This window comes from Mirounga leonina, unplaced genomic scaffold, assembly GCF_011800145.1.
Source record: "Mirounga leonina isolate KUSES-001 unplaced genomic scaffold, KU_Mleo_1.0 Mir_53, whole genome shotgun sequence".
NCBI classification, from domain to species: Eukaryota; Metazoa; Chordata; class Mammalia; order Carnivora; family Phocidae; genus Mirounga; species Mirounga leonina.
The window spans coordinates 95,296,015-95,320,361 of record NW_023270807.1 but is presented as its reverse complement, the minus strand read 5'-3'; the positions used below and the strand labels follow the sequence as shown (position 1 = coordinate 95,320,361).

Below are 24,347 nucleotides of genomic sequence, written 5' to 3'. Positions count from 1 at the left end.
TATGTTGTCATATCTATATGTATGTATATATGTACATAGATACATAGATCTAAATAACTATGTCTGTCTGTATCTATCTATCCATCTACACTTTCTTTGCTCCTTGCTGGCACTTCCAAACCATTTTCCGTATTTACTTTCTGCCAAATCTCAACAGATTCAAGCACAAACCATCAGATTATAGCACACTTAGAAAAATCTGAATTTGGCCAGAGTAGATGATACTAAAAACTTATTTTCTTAAGTGTGGCAATGGTATTGTGGTTTTGTAGAAGACTGTCTTTATTCATGACAGAAGTATTTAGTATTTAATATCCATGCTAAAGTGTTTAGGGATGAAGTGCCATGATAGTTTCAAATCCCTGTCAAAAGTACATTTTTATGAGGAATTCTTAATCTCAGGAAACAAACTGAGGGTTGCTGGAGTGGTGGGAGGTGGGAGGGATGGGGTGGCTGAATGATAGACATTGGGGAGGGTATGTGCTATGGTGAGTGCTGTGAATTGTGCAAGACTGTTGAATCACAGATCTGTACCTCTGAAACAAATAATACATTATATGTTAAAAAAAAGGGCGCCTGGGTGGCTCAGTTGGTTGGGCGACTGCCTTCGGCTCAGGTCATGATCCTGGAGTCCCGGGATCGAGTCCCGCATCGGGCTCTCTGCTCAGCGAGGAGCCTGCTTCTCCCTCTGACCCTCCCCCACTCATGTACTCTCTCTCTCTCTCATTCTCGCTCTCTCAAATAAATAAATAAATATTTAAAAAAAAAAAAAGAAGAAGAAGATAGCAGGAGGGGAAGAATGAAGGGGGGGAAATTGGAGGGGGAGACAAACCATGAGAGACTATGGACTCTGAGAAACAAACTGAGGGTTCTAGAGGGGAGGGGGGTGGGGGGATGGGTTAGCCTGGTGATGGGTATTAAAGAGGGCACGTATTGAATGGAGCTGGGTGTTATACACAAACAATGAGTCATGGAACACTACATCAAAAACTAATGATGTAATGTATGGTGATTAACATAACATAATAAAAAAAAAGTACATTTTTAGGGGGAAAAAAGTGTGTGTGGAGAGAGTGAAGGAGAGAGAGAAAGCAATGTGGTAGAACGTTACAACTGGCAAATTAAGGAATGGGCATGTGGCTACTCCCTCTACCTTTATTTCAAACTTCCTTTAAGTTTGAACATATTCAAAATACAGAATTTACGGGAAAACAAAACAGAATATTCCAAGGATGCAAATATCAATTTTTCCTACATAAACATTAACCAAAAACCTTGCATGAAGAGATGTGTACGACGTTAAGGGCTGTCTGCGGAACAGTCCTGTATTTCACATCGTCTCCTCCCATTTTTCACCCTTCCTCACTCACATGAGCTTTGTGTAACCTCATTGGCGAAGCAACAGCAATCAGAAGAGAACAGTTATACTGCAGTCCTACTGTACCCAGAGTTGCCTTCCTTCAATCACCATGGAGAAACTATCCAACAACAATTCTTTCACAGAGAGAGTGGACCCCATCCCTCTCACATATGACAGACTTAACTCCAGGAATATCTTCTCTCAAACTCCTCCGTTTCATTATTTTCTCCTTCTTAGGGAGGTCCGTCTTTTTGGCATGGAAATATCCTGCAACATCTTTTATTTCTAAAAATTACAAAAACATCTCTTTGGACCCCAGGTCTCTGCACCCACCCCATTTCTCTGCCCCTCAAAGTTGGTTATGCTTGTTGTCCCAACTGCTCACTTCCCATTCTCTCAACATTCTCCAACGTGACTCTCTTCCCTGCCATGCCACCAGACCCTTTCCTCAAGGTCATTTAAAGCCTCCATCTTGTCAGATCTAAAGCCTGACTTTCAGTTCTCCTTGGCCTCAGCAATCCTCAGTACAGGGCACCGTGGAAAGCTTTCTCCATCTGGCCCTGGGGCCTCACAGCCTCCTGGCGTGTTACTCCACCAGCTGACCCTAACTTCTCAGCATCTTTGGACTCACCCTTTCCTCTTTCTGGCAGTAAGTGCTGAAGAGCTCCATCTGCATGCCTCATAATCTCACACTTAACCCTTCCAGAATGGAAATCATTGTTTCACCTGCTCTCACAAAAGCTTCTCGTTCCTTGAGTCTCCACCATTTCACCAAATAGCACCACAATTCACACAAAGTGGAAGCTCTGCCCAAACCTCAGTTGTCCTTGACCATTCCCTTTTTGAGATCACATGTCCAATCCATTACTAGACTCCTATCTCTATTTTCAAAATATAGTCCAAATCTAACAGTCCTCATGACCTCCACCACTATCTCTCTAGTCTGAAGGGCCAAGACAGCAATAACCTCTTAAATAATCTCTCTATTTTCATTCTGGCTTTCCCAGAGCAAAGTACCCACACGGTAATGTCACTTCCTTGCTCAAAACCCTCTGCTGTGTGAAATCATCCTTGAAATAAAATTTTCAAATTTTGTTTCAAAGGCCAATACAATCCATCTCACCTACATTCTGAGATCTGATTTCAGATCTTATCCACCCACTAACTCCTCTCTTCATTCTATTCCAGCTACACTGCCTTTCTAGTTCTTTGTTGAACACACCAAGCTCATTCCCACCAAGGAGCCAAACTGGACAGTTAGTACCCTCCCTTCATTAAAAGAAAAATCCATTTTTTTGCCCCAACCTGCCACCCACGCTATAGGTATTCTAGACCACTGTTTTTCAAACTGGATGGGCTATAAAATCAATTCAGACACTGAAAAAAAGGAACGGTCTGCCTCTTAAAGGCCACAAACAGCAAAGCTGAAAAACTTACCTCCTTGCTAAGTTTCTCCAATTGGGTTTGGTAGTCCACTAGTTTTGTCTGCATCCAGGTTTTTATTCCAGCAGCTGGACAGCTTCGAAGGTTAGCCTCTATTTCTTCCATGTCTTTCAGAGATGATTCCACTGTTTCTATTTCATTAACAAAGGCCTGAACACAGAAACAAACCCATGTTGAGTTCATTCCTATATAAGTGGGTGCCATAATTATAATTTGCCTCTGCTTGCATCCCTGAAAATATTATAAAAACCGACTGCTTGGGAGTCAGGACTTTTAACTACTTAAGAAATATTGTGCCTTGAGAAATTCATTTCACCTGGGCGCTTCATATAGCCATCTGCCAAATTAGATTGGAAATACTTGACTCTCGGCAGGGAATAGTACTCTCAATTAATTTAGAAAAGCCTAATGATTTCACCAAATATAAATTACATGCAGTCTTACTGGCAAATTTCACTTGTTAAATATGTTTTTCTTTAAACCTCACCATGTGGCATAATAAAACCAATATATAATTGGTAATTATGACCCTAAAATTATCAATGGAACATAAAATAGCAAAGCTCCTAATTAATGAAAATTGCTCTTATTCTCTCTATGCAAAATTCTATAACCCTGGCCAAAAATGAAAATATGAATAACCAGTCATTCTTTTAATAACGATAAAGTAAAAAAAAAAAAAAAAGGGGTTTATAGTGAAAGATATTTTATCTTGGTTTATTGTCATGTCATATTCGTGCAATTTTAATAACAGCAAATAACAAAGAAGCAGACGGAAATGTTATTTATTATAGCAGAGGCCCTAAGTCAGCAGAACTCACAGAGCACTGGTCCAACTGACTTTGTAGCCCTTCCGCGTCTCCTTGGACCACCTGCGCTTTCATTAAGAAGTCTTTCACACCATCCATCCACTTCTCAATGACTTTCAAATCCACCTAAATCGAACACAATAACAAGGGAGGAAATTACTCAGTGACACTCAACCTAGTGCATCTCAAGATCTATCGCTACTGGAAGAAAGGCAACCTTTCACAACTTTGATAGTATCATTTTCATTTATTCTATTTCTTTTTGTTAAATCTTCCAAATTTGAAAATCATGATTTTCTTGATGATTGACTAAAACCCTCAAGAGATGACAGTTTTGGTGATCATTCTAAAAATTTCAAAACACTCTCCAGTGAACCAAGCTACTTTGCTTAAACGTGAGCAATATCAATGATTAAAAATTCAAATTACAGTAAAAATGCTTTGCTAGATGTAACCCCCTAAAAAAATTCTTTTGTTCTCATGTAATTTAGAACAAATTTTCTCCAAAAGTTAGCTACTCAAAGCAGGAATAAATTAATAGCACATGGGAGGGGATACAATAGATTGATTGTTCTTAGTTCCGCTGTCTGACACCTTGTTACCTAAGAACCCAGGACAGTCTGCTGCTCAGCTTCATCCTTTCACCCAATATTTACTAGGCACCCACTGCAATCCTTACTGCGTATGGTGCTGCAGGTCAAAACCAAGTGAGAAAGAAAACATTTTGCAAAGAGAAGGAGAGACAGTAACATTGGAACTGGGCTGTTAATACAATGAGGTAGGTCCAACTTGATCTCCAGTATTAGAGCAAAGTAATGGTCATTTCTTCCCCAGGCCTCCCATTCTAAAGTCACTGGTCAGTTTCACTTGTTAGTTTCCCTGATATGGAGCTAAATTTGTTCCCTTATATCCTGTCGATTCTTTGCTTCTCGTTCAACCCTAAGAATGGAGGTACATTTACAATCCTGCTCAAGATTTAAAAGCAGCCACTGTGTCCTCCCTTAGTCTCCTAGTGGCTAAGCATTACAAATTCCTTCTGGGATGTTTCTAGGACATGAGATCCAGGTATGGCACTCACCACACCCATCAACATTCTCAGGAAACTATGCCAATTGTTTTTTTTTTTTTGATGTCCTTATAACATGCCACCCAGAACCAACTATTCTTCTCCTTATAATGTTGGAATGAATGGTAACGATAGAACCCACCATTTCACATATGGCTCTTACATTCATAAAATGCCATCTAAAATCATTTAAGTTTTATTCTTCTTATTTTAGGGTTGTTTTTTGTTTCTTTCTTCCATTTGTTTGTTTATAGATATATTAGTCACAATGGTATTTATGGTTAGCCAGAATTCCAAAATTCCCACAACTACCTCAAAATTGTATTTCCCTTACCTCATATTGCTTCAGTGACTTCTGGAATAAATTCAAGACTTGATATTTATAAATATTAAATCTTCCCTTGTTATGCTAACAATAGTAGTTACCAATGTAATAATGAGAAGCCAACAAAATGATTTGAATTTTTAGTTTCACCACTTTTGTACCAGCTATTTCTCCTGGCTCTCTCTTATCTGCATATCTGACAGTGGGATGTCCTTTTTCTATAGGAATTTTTTTGCTGTTGGGTTTTTAGTTTTTTTTCTGGTGAAAAACAGGACCAATGACAGTGCCTTCCTGAGCATTTCCCCATGAGGACTTACGTCATTCATTAATCAACAAAGTTTTAGCTTAGTTTTCAAAATATGGAAATCCTCATAACACTAGCACCTAACCAGCTTACCTCCTCCTCCTTATAAGGTTGGAAGAGATTTCTCAAATACTTTACCGATGAAGTCAAGAGTTGCCAAAAATGAGTTTGGGAGCCATTATTTGAACCAAATGAGCATACATGAAATGGAAGATTATGAATCTGTGTATCTAACAATCTGGTATCCCTCCTCCAAAAAATAAATAAAGGAAAGCAGTAATTAAAGGAAATAAGTCTTGGCAAGGCTTCTTAGTGGTGTCTATGATGATTCCTAGCGACCACCACATTCTTTCCTAAACACATACAAGATCTCTGGTTTGTCATTTATCTATAGCTCTGCCGGGAACATCAAGCTTACTTCAGGTCTTTAACTTCTAGAAAATAATGTTTCCCCCAAATTAGGACATTCACCCAACTCTATTTTTCTGGTAATTTCTCACAAGATGCATAATGTGGTCTTGAGACCAAGAGTAAAATGCCCACATTACTTGGGATGTAGATGTAGGCACTGTAGGATCTGGGGTAGTTTTCCTATCTAACTCCTAATTGAGGCACGAATGCTCCCTCCATAATGACCATCTGACACTTCCCAATTTACAGGGCCCTTCTCTGATGAAAACAGGGAGCAAAAAGCACTTGTTTGGCCTTTCAGCTTCTCTTATTGACCCTGGGCACCCTGCACATGCTTCCAAACACAGCTTCAAAAACCCTTTCAGTCACATTGTGAGCTTCCCTCAAGCGTCCTTTTCCTCTGTTCTTTAGCCTGTCTGTCACTATTCTCACAAGCTCATGCACTCTTCCTCCTATGTATTATTTTAATTGGTGACATATCTCTTCTGTATTTGCTCCATGTCCTAAGATCTACGCAGCAAGACATGCCCAGGACAGGGGGAGGTGGGATGCAGAAAGATAAAAGTGCAAAAATAGAGAAAGTACAAATGCATCTATCTCTAGAAATCAGGGGGGACTTTTTTTGACTGCCCATTTGACTTGCCACTTCCTGCACTGTTAATCTCCATTCTAAACTTTTTAAGAACTCAAAACACCATTACGGCTGTATAACTGGGCAATTCATTACCTCCAATTTTTGAATTAAAAGATGGATTTTTTTTTTAAGATTTTATTTATTTATTTGACAGAGAGAGACACAGCGAGAGAGGGAACACAAGCAGGGGGAGTGGGAGAGGGAGAAGCAGGCTTCTGCTGAGCAGGGAGCCCGATACGGGGCTCGATCCCAGGACTCTGGGATGATGACCTGAGCCAAAGGCAGACGCTTAATGACTGAGCCACCCAGGCGCCCCCTAAAAGATGGATTTTAATTGGGCCAAGGATTATTGAAATTTAGAGGGAAGCATTACACTCTATGGAGGTTTTCATCACAACCAGCCTTGACTGAAGCAAGCAGCCTCAGCAATCTGTCATTGGCAAGTGAGAAATCAACCGCCTTCCTTCCTCCCTCTCCCAGATACACACAGACCATGTGAGCACACATGATTCACACACCTGTTCCTTCTCTCTCTTACACTTCAACATGAGAAAGGGAAAAAAAAAAAGAAGAAAGCAATAGACACAGATAAGCCATGAAAACTAGCTGATCATCCCAACAGTAACAAAAGGAACAGGTGGGAATCTGATGATCTGTTTTCACTACTAAGAATCCTTCACGTAATCCTGGCCACACCGAATTCTAAGAGAAGCAGTGTGACCCATGAAAAGAAAGACAAAAAGTGTGAATACCAAGGTCAGCACCTCATCCAGCCACAAGGTCCTGAGAAACTAATTTCTTTTCTTTGAGCCTCAGCAGATCAATTATAAAATAGGAATAATAACAACTAGCTCACCTGGTTGTTCTGAAAAACAGAGGTAATGCTTGGACAAGGCCTGGTATAAAGCAGGCATGCAGTATGCTAGCTATTATTACTAAGATCTACAAAACCAAGTGCTTTAGGACCAAGATTAACCCATAAAGAGCTACCACTTCCAAGTTCAGAAATGAGCAGCCAGGGAGGGTACATGCTGTCATGAGTCAGCTTAATGTTTTTAACTGTTGCCAGGATTAATCCTTGTCCTATCCTATTGGTGTTCAAAAGGAACTAAAATAGCTACTATATCTTCTGAAGTCAGCTCAGCAGAAGGAAGCCCAGTAAATGAGGGAAGGCCCAAACTTTAGAAATGCCTGGTGGCAGCAGATTCTCACGGCATTCCCCGCCTCCCCCCGTGGCTACACCATATGGGAAGGGTTTTTAAAACGTTAGTAAGATCAATACTGGCCACCGTTTGTGTGCAGGCAAGTGTGGGAGACAGAGAGCTCTGCTCCACCCTCCAATACCTCCTCTTTCCCCAGAAAGAAAATATTGTCTCAATCCACCTGTGGCAGGTGTTTCCTGTGCCTTAAAAAAAAAAATACCCAAATTCTGCTCATCATTAACTCAATCACACAAGAATTTCAAAGTACAAGAGCTCACGTGTAAAGTATTTCTCTGCCCATTAAAAAAAATCACTCAGGTTATGCACTTATGGTTTTCTAATGTACAATGAGTATTTAATTTTTTCTCCACTTCCATCCACTTGCAGAATAAATACACACATGTATGTTACATATATCACTATATATAATATTTTATGTTCTGACTATTATATATATATTAGGATTGGGTAATTTCTAATGTTCTCTCTTCTTTAGGGGACCTCAGCTCTTTTAAAGCAATATAAAACATTTAAAAAGACTTGTAAACTTCTACAATAAATATCTATCATTAATTCACATGCACAAAATAAATTGTAAGTACTAACCTAGGGCAACCATGTCTCATTCTCACTTATACTCACAAATTCTGAAACAAATATAAAGTGACTAATACGGTATTTTGAAAACCAAAGTATCAAATACTCTAGTTTGGAAGAGCCAAAATTCTACATTGACCATCACTGCTCAAAAGCACTGATTTGGGCAACACCTGCTGCTGGATCATGGAAAAGGAATGCAAGGTCACTGAAACAAGTCCTCTAATCCTAACATGCCCCATCTCCCAGCCTGGCCCTTGAGCTAGGGGTGGGGGAAATATGAAGCTTGGGAACTCTGGATTTAAGACAGTAAGATTCCAAAGTACACAACTACCTCCCAAGATTTTGTTGACAGCTAAATTCCTGGCATTTTATTTTGTCCCTTCCCCATCTGGTGGAATGTCCACAGCTTTTTAAGCAATTTCTAATCCAAGGCACAGGCAAGAAAAAGGATGAAACCAGAATTAAACAGTAATTTAAGGCAATGGGATTTCTATTTTGTATGGTTTTATAATATTTGTGAACCTCAAATGCACTCTTTAAAAAAGTATTCCTTCATTTAATAGGGAAGACCAGCAAGGACATTCCTACATTTATTATCTAAAACTAAGAAGACTTCCTAAATCTAAGGTTTAGAATGCACCTTTAGTAAAGTAAAATACATTCAAAATGAGAAAGGAAAAAAAAACCTTATGAGATCATCAATCATATGTTACCTAGAAAGAGTTAAATCAGCCATGTTGCAGATTATTCTTACTAGGTATTTACCATAGCGTTTTTACTGTGAAATTCTTTCCAGAGTCATTTCAAAGCTCAGTTCTGCATGTCTCAGAGCTCTGGTATATCCCCTTCCAAACTCTGGGTCAGAGCACATCGACTGATCAGCAATTGAAGGAAGGGGTGTGACTACACAGAGTCCTTTCATTTATGATGAGCAGGCATTTAGATTGTATAGATCCAACCTCAGTAGAGAAATGTGACTGGGTAAGATGCCTGTAGGCACCTACAAAGCAATGACATTCCCATCCATTTACTTGCTTTTTCCCACACAGGGCTCCTGTCGTCAATGAGCTCAGTCCTTGAGGGAGGAGAGACACACAGGTCTAGCCTTAATAAAAGCTGGCCTGAGATGAGGGTTTGTGAAGGTGTAAACAGTGCATAGTAGAATCCAGAGGAGGGAATAATTAGCTGTGGACATGGCAGTGAGCAAGACTGAGCACTGCTTGCAGAACAAGCTTCTTCTTAAAGGATGAGCTCAGACGAGGAAGGTATGAATTCCTAGCAAGTGGCATTTCCGGAGAAAGGCAATTGTCCAATGTGGTCTTCAGGATCTACTACACTGTTTCCTCACCAGACTCAGTTCACGAAGGAGGGTTTGCTGGGGGGCGGAGGGGGCAGTGCAGGAGGGGCTTCAGGGCAAGGAAGGGGCAGAAGCTAGGAGACGATTGTGAGTGCCCTCTATCACCATGGTAAAGACAACCCGATCCTTTCCAGAAGTAGAACTCTGGCACCACTGGGGAAGAGGAATTTGGGAGGGAAGAGATTGGAAGCGGGAGCCAGCTTTAAAGGGCAATGGGATTGCCAGGGCAAGGGACTCTCTGGGAGTCTGAACACAGCAGGGGGAGGCTGCAGGAGTGTCTGAAGATGCAGGAGCAGTGATAAACATAAGACAGAGTTTTGTGTGGGCCTCGGGGATGGTTTCACAATTCTGTAGTTATACCACACCGTAAAAGATCTTGAAGAGGGGAAAAGAAACAATAAACAATACAAAATACCTGTAGCCCCTGAATGCAAAGATAACATTACTGGTGATAAGAGATATATAACCAGCCTCCTAGAAGTTTATAATATGTAATCCCCATAATTCATAAGAAAATCAAGTAAAATCAATAATGAAAAAATGAATGTTCATGTATTTGTAAATGTTTTGCTGCCTGGAAGAAGTGGGAGGATTTACTGTGAAGTGGTTTCTAAAGTACCAATTAACATTTTAATTAAGTACAGGAACAGAGGTCATTACTTTGGCATGGAATGGATAAAAAAAGAATTTAAGAACGTATATGAGCATGACACTGAATAAGAATACGCAGGCTAAACTTGCTACCTGTACAGAAAACCAGCCATACAGACAAAGGAAATGTAGGCAGATGAAAAAAAACACTATTTGCCAACAAGTAACAGAAAATTAAAATTTGCACACAAACAAATAACAAGTATGGTTACGGTATTTTACAAATACCATAGGGTGGTAGGAAAAAAGTAAGCACATAGTTATGAAGTACTTTTGAAGTTTAAATGTGCTGTACCAATGAAAGGCACCATCATTATTTTTGGTAGTGGGATTCACACTCCAAGCTCATGCATTTGTGTACTATTTAAATGTCCCACATGGAGCTCCAACATCACTTGTTTCAATTAGGGTGAACAAAAAAATGATTAGAATGAGTAACATTCGTGAGCTTTTCTTTTTTACTTGGAATATGTTAACCTCCAACAAGGACCCTTTTTCTTTCTAGTGATTCAAAATTCTATACATCACCCGATGCTCATCACAAGTGCACTCCTTAATCCCAATCCCCCCACCCCCTACCCCTCTGGTAGCCATTAGTTTGTGCTCTATAATTGGATTGCCTCTCTTTTTCCCTTTGCTCATTTTTTTTCCTTAAATTCCACATGAGTGAAATCATATGGTATTTGTCTTTCTCTGACTTATTTTGCTTAGCATTATACTCCCTAGCTCCATCCATGTCATTGCAAATGGCATATTTCATTCTTTTTATGGCTGTGTGTGTGTTTGTGTGTGTGTACATCACATCTTCTTTTTTTAAGATTTTATTTTTTATTTATTTATTTGAGATAGAGAGAATGAGAGACAGAGAGCACGAGAGGGAGAAGGGTCAGAGGGAGAAGCAGACTCCCCACCGAGCAGGGAGCCCGATGCGGGACTCGATCCCGGGACTCCAGGATCATGACCTGAGCCGAAGGCAGTTGCTCAACCAACTGAGCCACCCAGGAGCCCTGTACATCACATCTTTATCCATTTATCAGTCGATGGACACTTGGGCTGCTTCCATATCTTATCTATTATAAATAATGCTGCTATAAACATAAGGGTGCATGTGTCTCTTTGAATTAGTATTTTTGTATTCTTTGGTTAAACACCCAGTAATGCAATTGCTGGATCATGGAGTAGTTCTATTTTTAACTTTTTGAGGAACCTCCATCATGTATTCCACAGTGGCTGCACCAGTTTGCATTCCCACCAATAGGGCACAAGTGTTCCTTTTTCTCTACATCCTCTCCAATACCTGTTGTTTCCTGTGTCATGGAGTTTAGCCATTCTAACAGGTGTGTGGTGATATCTCATTTTAGTTTTGATTTGCATTTCCCTGATGGTAAGTGATGTTGAGCATCTTTTCACATGTCTTTTGGCCATCTGCATGTCTTCTTTGGAGAAATGTCTGTTCATGTCTTTTGCCCATTTCTAATGGGATTATTCATTTTTTGGGTGTTGAGTTTTATAAGTTCTTTATGTATTTTGTATACTAACCCTCCATCAGATGTGTCATTTGCAAATACCTTTTCCCATTCCATGGGTTGCCTTTTAGTTTTGTTGATTGTTTCCTTCACTGTACAGAAGCTTTTTATTTTGATGTAGTCCCAATAGTTTATTGTTGCTTTTGTTTCCCTAGAGACATATCTAGAAAGAAGTTGCTATTGCTAATGGCAAAGAGGTTACTGCCTGTTCTCGTCTGGGATTTTTATGGTTTCAGGCCTCAGATTTAGCTCTTTAATCCATTTTGAATTTATTTTTGTGTATGGTGTAAGAAAGTGGTCCAGTTTCTTTCTTTTGCACGTTGCCGTCTAGTTTTCCCAACACTATTTGTTGAAGAGACTGTCTTTTTCCCATTGGATAGTCTTTCCTGCTTTCTCAAAGATTAATCGACCCTACAATTGTGAGTTTATTTCTGTGTTTTCTATTCTCTGCCATTGATCTATATGTCTGTTTTTGTGCCAGTACAAAAACATTTTGTTTGGAAGGGCCAAAATTCTACACTGACCATTGCTGCTCAAAAGCACAGATTTGTACCTGTCTGAGATGGGCAACACCTGCTGCTGGATCACCGAAAAGGAATGCAAGGTCATTAAAACAAGTTTTGATTACTACAGCTCTGTAATATAATTTGAAGTCCAGAATTCTGAGGCCTCAGCTTTGCTTTGCTTTTTCAAGATTGCTTTGGCTATTCAGGGTCTTTTGTGATTCCATACAAGTTTTAGAATTATTTCTTCTACTTAGGTGAAAACTGCTGTTGGTATTCTGATAGGGACTACCTTAAATATGTAGATTGCTTTGGACAATATAGACATTTTGACAATGTTTATTCTTCCAATACATGAGCATGGAATGTTTTTCCATTTTTTTGTGTGTCCTCTTGGGATGCATTGTTAATATTAGCTGCCTTCAGGGGCGCCTGGGTGGCTTGGTCGGTTAAGTGTCTGCCTTCAGCTCAGGTCATGATCCCAGCATCCTGGATTAGAGCCCTGCATTGGGCTCCGTGCTCAGCAGGGAGCCTGCTTCTCCCTCTCCCTCTGCCTGCCTGTCTGCCTACTTGTGATCTCTCTCTGTCAAATAAATAAAATCTTTAAAAATAAAATATTAGCTGCCTTCAGGAAAGGGATGGTATTGAGGGGGAAAGGGAATTCTAAATGTTCACTCTAATACTTCTCTATTACTCAAGTTTCTTCACAATGAGCACTCTTTATGTATTACTTATATAATTAAAAACGCATTTTAAAAATAAACAAGCCAACCATTTTTTTCTTAAGAAGCATCATCTTAAACCAGCACTGAATCAAAAAACTACTGTGCCTCATGCCTTAAAGACAAATAGAACTTAAATGGCTAAAAAACTGTACATTGGGTCACTGAAAAGAGGGAAGCAATGCTAACCTACAAATGAGTATTTATTTGTAATTAGCTTTGAGTTAAAAACTAAGGTTTCCTAAGTGAATTGTAAGTAGTTAAGTAACAAGCAATGCCTTCAAAGCAAAGCAAATAAAGGAGTAAAAGTTTTCTTTAGAATAAAAAAATACATATTTCAGTAAAGAAGTTGCACAGTTAGGGAAAACACATACTGTCAACAATCTTGTAGTTAAGCACAAAAAATAAAGAATCTGGACATTACAAATCTGCTACTGTGATAACAAAAAAATCTAAATATCTGGGATATTTATTATGGAATGAATTAGGCACATATTCCAACTGGCCCTCTAAGTGCCTAGATTTGCGACATTAGTAACAACAACTCACTAAAGCCTAAAGCTGGATTACTATAACCACAGGACTCTCTTTTGTGTTTTGGAACACTATTTATTTTCTTTAAATTCCATATTAAAATATTGGCACACATTTAGCTAACCCTAAAATACACTTCTGAAAGTCAAAAGAAGATCATTTAAATTTGAAAACAAAGCAATGCTCTTTTGAAAAGATGAGAAATATTTAATCCAGCATTGCTCAACCTTCACACTATTGACATTTAGGGCCAGAAAATTCTTTGGTTGTGGGGGATGTCTTATGCATTAGCTGTAATCTTGGCCTCTACCCACTAGAAACAAATAGCGCACCCCCTCCCCCCACAGTTGTGACAACCAAAAAATGTCTCCAAATACTGACAAATGTTGGGGGGGGGCAAAATCACCCCCGGTTGAGAACCACAGATAACACAATGCTTGGACCATAAGCACAAATTTTACAATCATGAATAAGGGTAATTCTGGTTTTAAAGTTTAAAGAACTACAATGGAAGCCATATAAGGGGAACTGGATCCACTCACAAAGTTCAATGATTCCAAAATACTAAGCTACACATAACACACCCCTCTTCTAAATTAATGCTTTATTCTAAGGAGATCTCAGTTTTGGTATAGAACTGCAGTTTGCACTTAGGAAAAACAAGTTCCTTCCATTACCACCACACACACACACACACACACACACACTCTCTCTCTCTCTCTCTCTCTCTCTCTCTCTCATAGGAACCTCACCATCTTTATTCTCCCGGCCGTTCACTGGAGCTGTCCACTGGGGCAGAGCTTCCCTCCATGGTCAGTGGTCACCACACTCATCTCATCTTTTTGGATATCTTCACACTGATCTGTATAGTCTACCCGCCCCTCTTTTACCTCATGTTCCCTGGTTTTGATTTTTAAAACAGCATTTTTTTTAAATTTTGTCTTCATTTTCAATCTTTTCACTTTTTTAACAATCCTTTACACAAATTCTCACATATATATGAAAAATATATATATACACATATATATGTGTTTATATATATATATATATAGTCTCCTATATATATATAGATTTGGAATCTAAATCCAAATACATATATATATATTTATGTTAAGTAATGTTGGATATATATATATATATCCAAATTTAAATCTCCTATTACTAATTTCATTTCATTCATTGAAAAATATTTCTTGACTGCCTTCTCTCTGCCAGGCATGATACCAGAAGTCCATCGTGAGATACAACAGTGGAAAAACACAACACAACACAAAAGACCAAAGTAAGGAGACATCAGGAACAAAGGGAGAAGAGTATGACTGATTCATTCTTCACCCAGACCTTTTCTAGTAGAAAACCAGGTGATTTGTTGGAGACCGCTTCTCCATCTTCCTCACAGGTAAAATGTTAAAATCCTGTCTTATCTGACATTGACATAAATCACTTTCTCCTCATGTCCTAACATTTGTCCTTTCCTCTGGAACTTTATCACTGCTTCATCTGTGTACATTTTCAGATGTAGCAAAGGATCCTACTTCTGATTTTCATATCCCTCAAATTACCTGCTTTCCCAGTTTGACGCTGTTTATCAATGGTCTGGTTCAGATTTTTACCTCCAAATGTCTGAATTCTACAAAAACCAGCTTTAAGGACTCAGCTGTCTGCCACCACCTGGGCAATTTTACCACTCCAACAAAGTCCCCCTGTAATCTAATCACCGGTCTGAATATCATGCAGGCTCCTCATCCCCGAAACATTACTTTGACCAATTTTAAGGAATTTTCTCTTATCTTCAAGATCCAGTTCACCTCTTACAAAGAAGCCCTTCTGCAAAGCAAAGCAAATAAATGTGTTCTCCAGCACATCAAAAGCAAGTTGGAAATCCCAACTTACATACATAATAAATATGGGAAATGAAAAAAATGCAAATATCCAAATAATAGATAGTAGAGTCTTACTTGATAAATTACCATTTTGCTCTCTGATAAATTTAAAATGCCATTAGCCTCTGGATTTACCTCAAAAGCTTTGAGTTTGGAGGTAATTTCTTCAAGCAAATGCAGATCTTTGGAAACCTTGACCTTCAGTTTGTTCCACTTGCCCTGAACATCATCAAATTCTTGCTTATACATTTTTTCTACATCTGGAGAAACATTTTTCTCCAAAGCCTTTGTTTCTTCTGCAAGTTTATATAATGTAGGTTTTTGATTCTCAAGAATTTCATCAAGGGCCTGGAAAAAATTTTTAAAGATTAAAAATATGCACAATAATTTGTACAGATGTAATAATATGGGCTATAAACAGCCTAAAGTCACTTTTTAAAAGGTATACAATTAAAAAAGAATTGCACAAAAATCATGAAAAAAAAAATAAGCATAACCAAAAAAAGTTAAAGCTTTCCCTTCATGAATTGTGTGTGGGCCAGAAATAATATATTCTCCACACTAAAATCCAGTAAAACAATACACTCAGTGAGGACCAAGTGTGCAGTGTTCAATGGTTGATCTGTTTTATCTGATGAAATAATGCAGAGCCATATAACCTAAATGACCAGAGAAGCATTTTTATTCAACACAGAAAAAAAGAACACATCAATTCCAATGATATTCTTTTTATTAAAGAAATTTTAGCAGATTATGAACAGGCTGAGAATTCTAGACTAATTACAATTGAAGGAGAAAATATGCTTTTATTCTATTAGTAATATTCAATAAGTATCTTTTCTTTTAGCTGAGGTACTACATTATAGTAACTAACCTTCAAATTATAAGGAACTTTTGACCAATTTTGACCAAAAATGACTAATATTTTTTTAAATAGCTGAAAAAATATTTCAAAATAAGTGATAGGGGGTATTCAAAATGACCCTAGACTTCTAAGACCTAAAATATATACTACCTTTTTTTCCTGCAGGGCCTTCTCCAGCTTTGCAAGATCATTCAAGGCATTCAAAGATGTCTGGGTCTTACTTTCTGAATCATTCAGTGTTTCTTTCAGTGTTTTCAATGTTTCCAAATAGGCATGTCCAGGTTGGCTCTTCAGTTCTGTTTATTTAAAAATACTTACTTTTAGAAAATAGTGTTAGGAACCAAATATTATTATATACATACCATTAATCTTCTCTAAATAAGTGAATCCTAATACCTAATAAGTTAGACTCCATAATTAAAATTTAAATGGGTCTCTGTTAACTACTAAGATAAATCATTCCATTGGCATTTCTGAGAGTCAGTGACTTCATGCCGGCGGATGTTGATGTTTGAAATATTAACTAACTCACTATCATTTTTTCTCATTTCATCATGATGAAATGTCTCTCTAAAGATGGTACTACAATGTTTCTTTTGTCTCATCTAATCTCCTTTTCCCCAGTAGCTACACGAGGAATAAAAGAAAACCGGATCCCCTCAACCAGTCTTCCTCTGAGCTCAAGGGGGTAGACAAACAGCCGTCTACAGAGCTCTGGGTGTTACACGGAACACCACAGCTGGGCTACTGCAGGTCCTCTCAGAGGCCCGGACTGCAAAAGGTGGCTGGAATGATGTCTATTTCAGTCACCAAGGTAAAAATCACAGACAAGCAACCCTTGAGTGAAAAGGAAGTAAACTCATTTGGAGTACAAAGATGTGAAACCAACTAGAAGCAAAATTAAGAAGCTAGCAGTCACAACCGCCCAATGCCCTTTGACAAAGAAATGGAGAAATAAAATGCAGTATAATACGTACAATAGAATGTTATTCAGCCTTAAAAAGGAAGGAAATCCTGACACGTGCTACCTACACCAATGAACTTCGAGGATGTTATACTAAGTGAAATAAGCCAGTCACAGAAAACAAATGCTTCATGATTCCACTTATATGAGGTATCTGGAATAGTCAAAGGCATCCATACAGAAAGCAGGATGGTGGTTGCCAAGGGCTGGAGGGAGGAGGAAATGAAGAGCTGTTGTTTAATGGCTATAGAGTTTCAGTTTCACAAGATGAAAGAGTTCTGGAGAATGGCTGCCCAACAATGTGAATGAATATATTTAACACTACTGAACTCTACACTTTCAAATGGTTAAAATATGGGGCTCCTGGCTGGCTTAGGTGGAGGAGCATGCAACTCCTGATCTCAGGGTCATGAGTTTGAGCCTCACACTGGGTATAGAGATTACTTGAATAAATAAAACTTTAAAAAATAAATAAATAAAATGGTTAAAATGTTCAATTTTATGTTATGTATATTTTACCACAATTAAAAACAAAAAAAAATAGATTTAGAACTTTTTTTTCACTTTCAGGTCAGGAACTGTGTTGTATTATGTAATGTTAATTAGATGTTTCAGTGTACTGCTTTTTCAATTTACTGTTACAAAATACGCTTTTACTTTTGACAAGGATTAATATGAAAGCATGTTTTATAAGAGTAAAATTTTTTTTTTTAAGATTTTATTTATTTATTTGACAGAGAGAGACACAGCGAGAGAGGGAATACAAGCAGGGGGAATGGGAGAGGGAGAAGCAGGCTTCCCACGGAGCAGGGAGCCCAATGCGGGGCTCGATCCCAGGACCCCGGGATCATGACCTGAGCCGAAGGCAGACGCTTAACGACTGAGCCACCCAGGCGCCCCTATGAGAGTAAATTTAAAAAGCAATACTCTCAAACATTTATTTTACATTCTAGGTTAACTGAATTCAATGAACAAAAAAGCATGGTGTCCAAATGCCTTTCCAGAAGAAAGACAACATGACATATTTGCTTGCCATGTACACATACAGATTCCTACAGGTCATTACAAAATCTACATTTGCTACAAGGAAGGATATGGTTCAACATATAGCTTTTTAACGTGCATTACCCATAACATTACATGATATAACACAATTCCTGACTTACACAATAGCTAAGGAGAAAAAACAGATGAGAAATGAGCTCTCAAAACATTTAACAGGTAACTTGCCAAAATTAGATTTATTCCAAAAGTAAAAACTATTTAAAATTTTTTAGACTTTGAGGGTCCTCTGGGTGGCTCAGTCAGTTAGGCATCCAACTCTTGATTTTGGCTCAGGTCATGATCTCAGGGTTGTGAGATCGAGAGCCGCATTGAGCCCAGCATGGAACCTGCCTCTCTCTCAGGGGCACCTGGGTGGCTCAGTCATTAAGCGTCTGCCTTTGGCTCAGGTCATGATCCCAGGGTTCTGGGATCGAGCCCCGCATCGGGCTTCCTGCTTGGCAGGAAGCCTGCTTCTCCCTCTCCGACTCCCCCTGCTTCTGTTCCTTCTCTCACTGTCTCTATCTCTGTCAAATAAATAAATAAAATCTTTTAAAAAAAAAAAGATTCTTTCTCTCTGTCTCCTTCAGCCCCTCCCCCCTTATAAACAAATAAATGAATAAATAAATAATTTCAGACTTTGAAAGAGAAACATGATTTCTTTTCAAAGAGGAGATGGTATTGCTAAAACCACTTTGAGCAAACAGAAGTAAGTGATCATTCTTTTTAGCCCTGCTAGTAAGGATATTAGCTGGCCTCCTTCAATAAAAGGCAGGGACAGCACCCTTCAAAAAACTCCTTAAAAGTCACTGTATCCTAGTAACATGGTTTTAGAGCAGGTACAAGCTGTTTGTTTGCACTTTTCCAAACAAGTGTGAATCCAGGAAATACTCAAAATATTTTAAGACCCGAACAGTAGCAGGGCACAGACGAAAAGAGAATGTGCTGGTACAAAACAAGCCAGTGTGCTCTTTGTCTAAATACTGGGAGTAATTTTTAAATTACAGCAAACTAAGAGAGAAGACAATAGAGTCGCAGTGTCCGCAATAGCCAAACTGTGGACAGAGCCAAGATGCCCTTCAACAGATGAATGGATAAAGAAGATGTGGTCCATATATACAATGGAATATTACTCAGCCATCCGAAAAGATGAATACCCAACTTTTACATCAACATGGACGGGACTGGAGGAGATTATGCTAAGTGAAATAAGTCAAGCAGAAAAAGTAAATTATCATATGGTTTCACTTATTTGTGGAACATAAGGAATAGCATGGAGGACATTAGGAGAAGGAAGGGGAAAATGAAGGTGTTGTAAATCGGAGGCAGAGATGAACCATGAGAGACTATGGACTCCGAGAAACAAACTGAGGGTTTTGGAGGGGAGGGGGGTGCAGCCCGGTGATGGGTATTAAGGAGGGCATGTACTGCATGGAGCACTGGGGGTTATACAAAAACAATGAATTGTGGATCACCACATCAAAAACTAATGATGTATTGTATGGTGACTAACATAACATAATAAAATAAAATTTAAAAAAAAAATTGAGTCATCTACCAAGAAAACCAAGAGAATGGGTTTACCGTTCTCCAGCTGTTGCTGATGATGCTCTAAGTCCTGTCGCACAGCTTGGTAGCGGCCCAGAAGGCTCTCGAAGGCCTGCCGGACAAAATCCGGAGCAGAAGGACGAGACCTCAGGGCTGAGCAACCGGCACGCACCATTTCAATTCTGGGGTGGAGGCTCAGAAGATCTGCCAATTCCCGCTACAGAAGAGAAAATAAGGGTCACAGAACTGACTGAAGTTCATCAGAGCAGCATTAATCTAAAGTTCATGATACAAGTAGCATCTTGTTTAAATACAGGATGGGGCATAGAATGCTTCCATGCTCTGGATGGTTCTCTCTTTACCTGACAGGAGTCCTTCAAACTCGGCAAGGGCTGCTGGGGAGATTCTGAAAAGGGAGTGTGTTTCACCCACTCCTCTTTTGCCTTTAAGGTCTTTTCGAGATCATCAAGCTGCTTAAAGTAAGCATTTATATCTTCCTGTAGCTGAATCTTTCTTGCCAGATCTTCCAGACGCTGAGATACATCCTTCCATTCGGAGAACACCTTCTCCAGAACATTTTTTATTTCTTCCATAGGAATACCCTCTATGCAGACATAAAAAATAAGGAGACGCTTCATATGCTATTATAAAACTTGTTTTGAATTTGTTATAAACATTCTAACCTATTCAAAATAATGAGGCGATGTCACATACAGTGATCGCTCCCTTAAGTCCCTTTTAACATAACCACAAAATTATAATGATGCCCTTAAGAGTAACTATGTTTCACTCCCTGACCGAAGTGGGAGAAGGGGAGCTTGAAATGGCAGTTCAGGAGCGCCTGGGTGGCTCAGTTGGTTAAGCGACTGCCTTCGGCTCAGGTCATGATCCTGGAGTCCGGGATCGAGTCCCGCATCGGGCTCCCTGCTTGGCGGGGAGTCTGCTTCTCCCTCTGACCCTCCCCCCTCTCATGTGCTCTCTCTCAAATAAATAAATAAAATCTTAAAAAAAAAAAAAAAAGAAACGGCAGTTCAGGAGTAGCACTGTTATCCCAAAAGCCGTATCAGTGGTGCTGCAGTCATGGGCTTTTGTGGAGAGTATGTGCATCCACCTCTCCGCTGGCTGCTAGACAGAACCAGGGAAATATAGTGAACGATGTGCACCTGTCTGAAGTTCCTCCATGAGAAGATAAACCCTCTGTCACCACAAAAAAGACAGCTGGCTAAACAACGGAGGGGAGAGCTCCAAAGAGTCTTTGGAGCCCTAACCACAGTGTCATAGGAATCGCAGAACGAACGGCAAGAACTAGTGCAGGGGGCAACCTGGTGAGTGGAGGAGCATCAAGCCAGCAGCCAGGCCCAAGAGGCGTCAGCAAGCCTGCGCGGCATGCCACACATGGACGAGCAAATACCAAAGCATCACCTTTAGAAACACATCAGAGAAAATGAATGGCATTATGCTTATTACCGAAATCTTATCATCTTCCCTCCTATATTTGAGAGGTGAAGAATGTTCGTAGAAACAACAGTTATAGGTAGTAGTAAGTTTTTTCACAGTCCTTCCCTTACTATGAAATACATCAAATCATTGAAAATGACTCTGAAAAAGCATGGGAAATCTACAAAAGAATCTTTATCTCCTTAGGAGAGCAGGCATGTTGAAAGAATGGGCTTAACATCTTTATTATTTGAGTAGGAGGGGAAAAAACAATGATGCTTTTTGTAAATATATGCAATCGAGATTCAGGGTAATGAGCGCTCTAAGGAATAAAATGGCATGTAAAACAAAAGGTCACTTAGGATCCACAGACAATGCAATTTTAAAAATACTACAACACACTGTATCCACTGAAAATTAGAAATGCAAACAGGACATGACATAATTTGAATGTATCACCCATGTCAGTTGCTGAAGTTAGTTGGCCAGCATTACACAGGTAATAGAATATTAGACCCAGGCAAATCATCCACACCACAGTCCAAGTTCATTTATCTCTATTAACAGGGTCATTAAAAAAACAAATCACCATTTTCCCGACAAACTATCTGAGCAATGGTGATCTAGGCTCTGTGTCTGCCAGGTCATTTCTATTCTAAGGGGGCAAAGGAATAACATCAGCCACTTCACTTTCATGTCGGGCAACTTATGCTAAACAAGAAAGATTAAGCTGGTAAAATTTTGAGATGGAAAATTATCACTACTCATCTAGAAAGCAGGTAAGAGGCAGTTATTCACTGACAATATAGTACAATTCATTCGTTTTGCCCCTTCAAACCAGTTCTCAAATTTTAAATCTCCCTTCCTCTAAGCTTGAGATATTTTAAGTTAGACAGATATCAAGTAATAATTAAAGCAAAATTTGCATATCAAGCAAAGAAAACTATATATTGTCTTTTAAAGTAATTTTTTTTTTTAAGATTGTATTTACTTAATTGTCAGAGGGAGAGAGAGAGTGCACAATCAGAAGGAGCGGCAGGCAGAGGGAGAAGCAGGCTTCTCGCTGAGCAAGGAGCCCAACACGGCACTCCATCCCAGGACCCCAGGATCACGACCCAAGCCGAAGGCAGTTGCTTAACTGACTGAACCACCCAGGTGTCCCTAAAATAACTGTCTTTTAAAATAATTGTTTTGCTCCCAGAGATCCTGAGTAATAAATCTTCTACTTCCATAGAATATCCAACTCTTAAATGACTAATCAAAAGCCCAATCAATAGACCATCATCTTATTGATTATCTAAAAGAAACAAAATATAACATATTCCTGCCACTTACTCTCACTTGACTTTACACTTTTCAGTCTATCACTATTGGAATGAAGGAAAATTTACAAAACATAGGACCACTATCAAATTCCATAGGTTAGTCATAATAAACATCAATTCATAAAGCCATATTATCCAGGTGCCCAACTATTCTTTTTTTTTTTAAGATTTTATTTATTTATTTGACAGAGACACAGCGAGAGAGGGAACACAAGCAGGGGGAGTGGGAGAGGGAGAAGCAGGCTTCCCACCAAGCAGGGAGCCCAATATGGGGCTTGATCCCAGGACCCTGGGATCATGACCTGAGCCAAAGACAGATGCTTAACGACTGAGCCACCTAGGCGCCCCAAATGCCCAACTACTCTATTTTATTAGTTCACAACCTCTAGGAAAAAGATAGGCTGAACCAAGAAAACCAAATATAATAGCCATGAAAGTTAAATGAAACAGATAATTTCATTGTTTAAAACCTTTTTATGCTTTACAAGATACCACAAAATATAATTCAAATGCAGTAGACAGAAAAGTCCCATCAAACTTCACCTTGGTGGAGCTTTTGATGGAACTAGTTTGAGGAAATCAGTGACATGATTACTGGAACATCTCTTGCCAAATAACACTCTGTAAAAAACTTTCTCTATATTAATTATCTGTGTTCCAGGATTTGTTTCAAATTTCTTAGGGAAAATGGGGGGAGGGGAGCACAAGAAGCACCCAACTGTGCTTTCATTTCTGTTAAACAACATTTCTAGTTTATAAGAGCAGTATGATTAACAGCACTAAAACCACATGGAGAGAAGTAATATACAATACTATAAAATTAGAATAATGGATGAAATGGGAAGACAGTGGGGAAGATTTTTGAAAATCACTTTTATTCTCTAACATGAAGCAGACACTCCTCAAAAAGCAAGAAATTAAACTCAGAATATAAATATCCTATTCAAATCAATGCCCCATTGCCCAGATTCCCATCCCATCCTAAATGTGTCATTTAAAATAAATAAAACTAGGGTGTGCCTGGGTGGCTCAGTGGGTTAAGCAGCGAGCTCTTGATTTCGGCTCAGGTCATGGTCTCGGGGTCCTGGGATCAAGTCCCTGTGTCAGGTTGCATGCCCAGCAAGGAGTCTGCTTCAGGATTCTCTCTCCCTCACCTTCTGTTTCTTCCTCCCCCTTCTCTCTCTCTCTAAAATAAGTAAGTAAATCTTTAAAAAAAATAAATAAAATTAGGATCCTGTAATGAATGCACTTCCAGTCTAATGCTCCAAAAAACATGGTAATGCAAAATATAAAGGGTTTCCCATGAAATTAAACAAGTCTACATTATGTCACAAAATTCATTCCTTTACAAATATATTCCCCAATATTGCACTCGATATTTTACAAGTAGCACTTTCACATGAACTCAGTTTCTAGAGTATATATTTTAGTAGATGCCTATTCACAGTAAGAACTCATGCAACAAAAGCTGTACTCCGCTGGTGAATGCCTCACCTCACTTTCTGGGTGAGGAAGCAAAGACACAAATGGGTTACATGACTCGCCCAGGGACATGAAACTAGAAAAGGGTAGGAGACCCCCAAGGTCTCCTATTTCCCATTTTGCTGCTATTCTCACTGTAACATAGCACCTTTCACCAACTTCTCCCCTAGGTAGTTTTCCCCACTAGGCTTAGCACCTAAATCCTGCCACACTGCCTAAAATCAGATGCAGAAATGAGGTCAAATTCAGTACCCAGACTCATAAAAGTACCCCACATTCGCACGAGACAAAGCCTGGTACCCAAACTGCAAAACTGATGTGCAAGTTAAGAATCTCTGATTGTGGGCGCCTGGGT

General features: G+C 39.1%; 1 protein-coding gene across 7 annotated transcripts in view; it reads right to left on the bottom strand.

Annotated features, from left to right (window-relative positions):
- The window catches only part of UTRN (utrophin), a 496,689-nt gene that overhangs the window by 326,081 nt on the left and 146,261 nt on the right, over positions 1–24,347 (bottom strand). For all 7 annotated transcript variants that reach the window (XM_034990899.1, XM_034990900.1, XM_034990897.1 and 4 more), the window contains 6 exons: positions 20,111–20,352; positions 19,785–19,965; positions 16,346–16,491; positions 15,466–15,678; positions 3,625–3,738; positions 2,798–2,953 (listed from right to left, as the gene is read on the bottom strand). In XM_034990899.1, the coding sequence (XP_034846790.1) occupies positions 2,798–2,953; positions 3,625–3,738; positions 15,466–15,678; positions 16,346–16,491; positions 19,785–19,965; positions 20,111–20,352 (1,052 nt within the window). The remainder of the gene's footprint in view (positions 1–2,797; positions 2,954–3,624; positions 3,739–15,465; positions 15,679–16,345; positions 16,492–19,784; positions 19,966–20,110; positions 20,353–24,347) is intronic.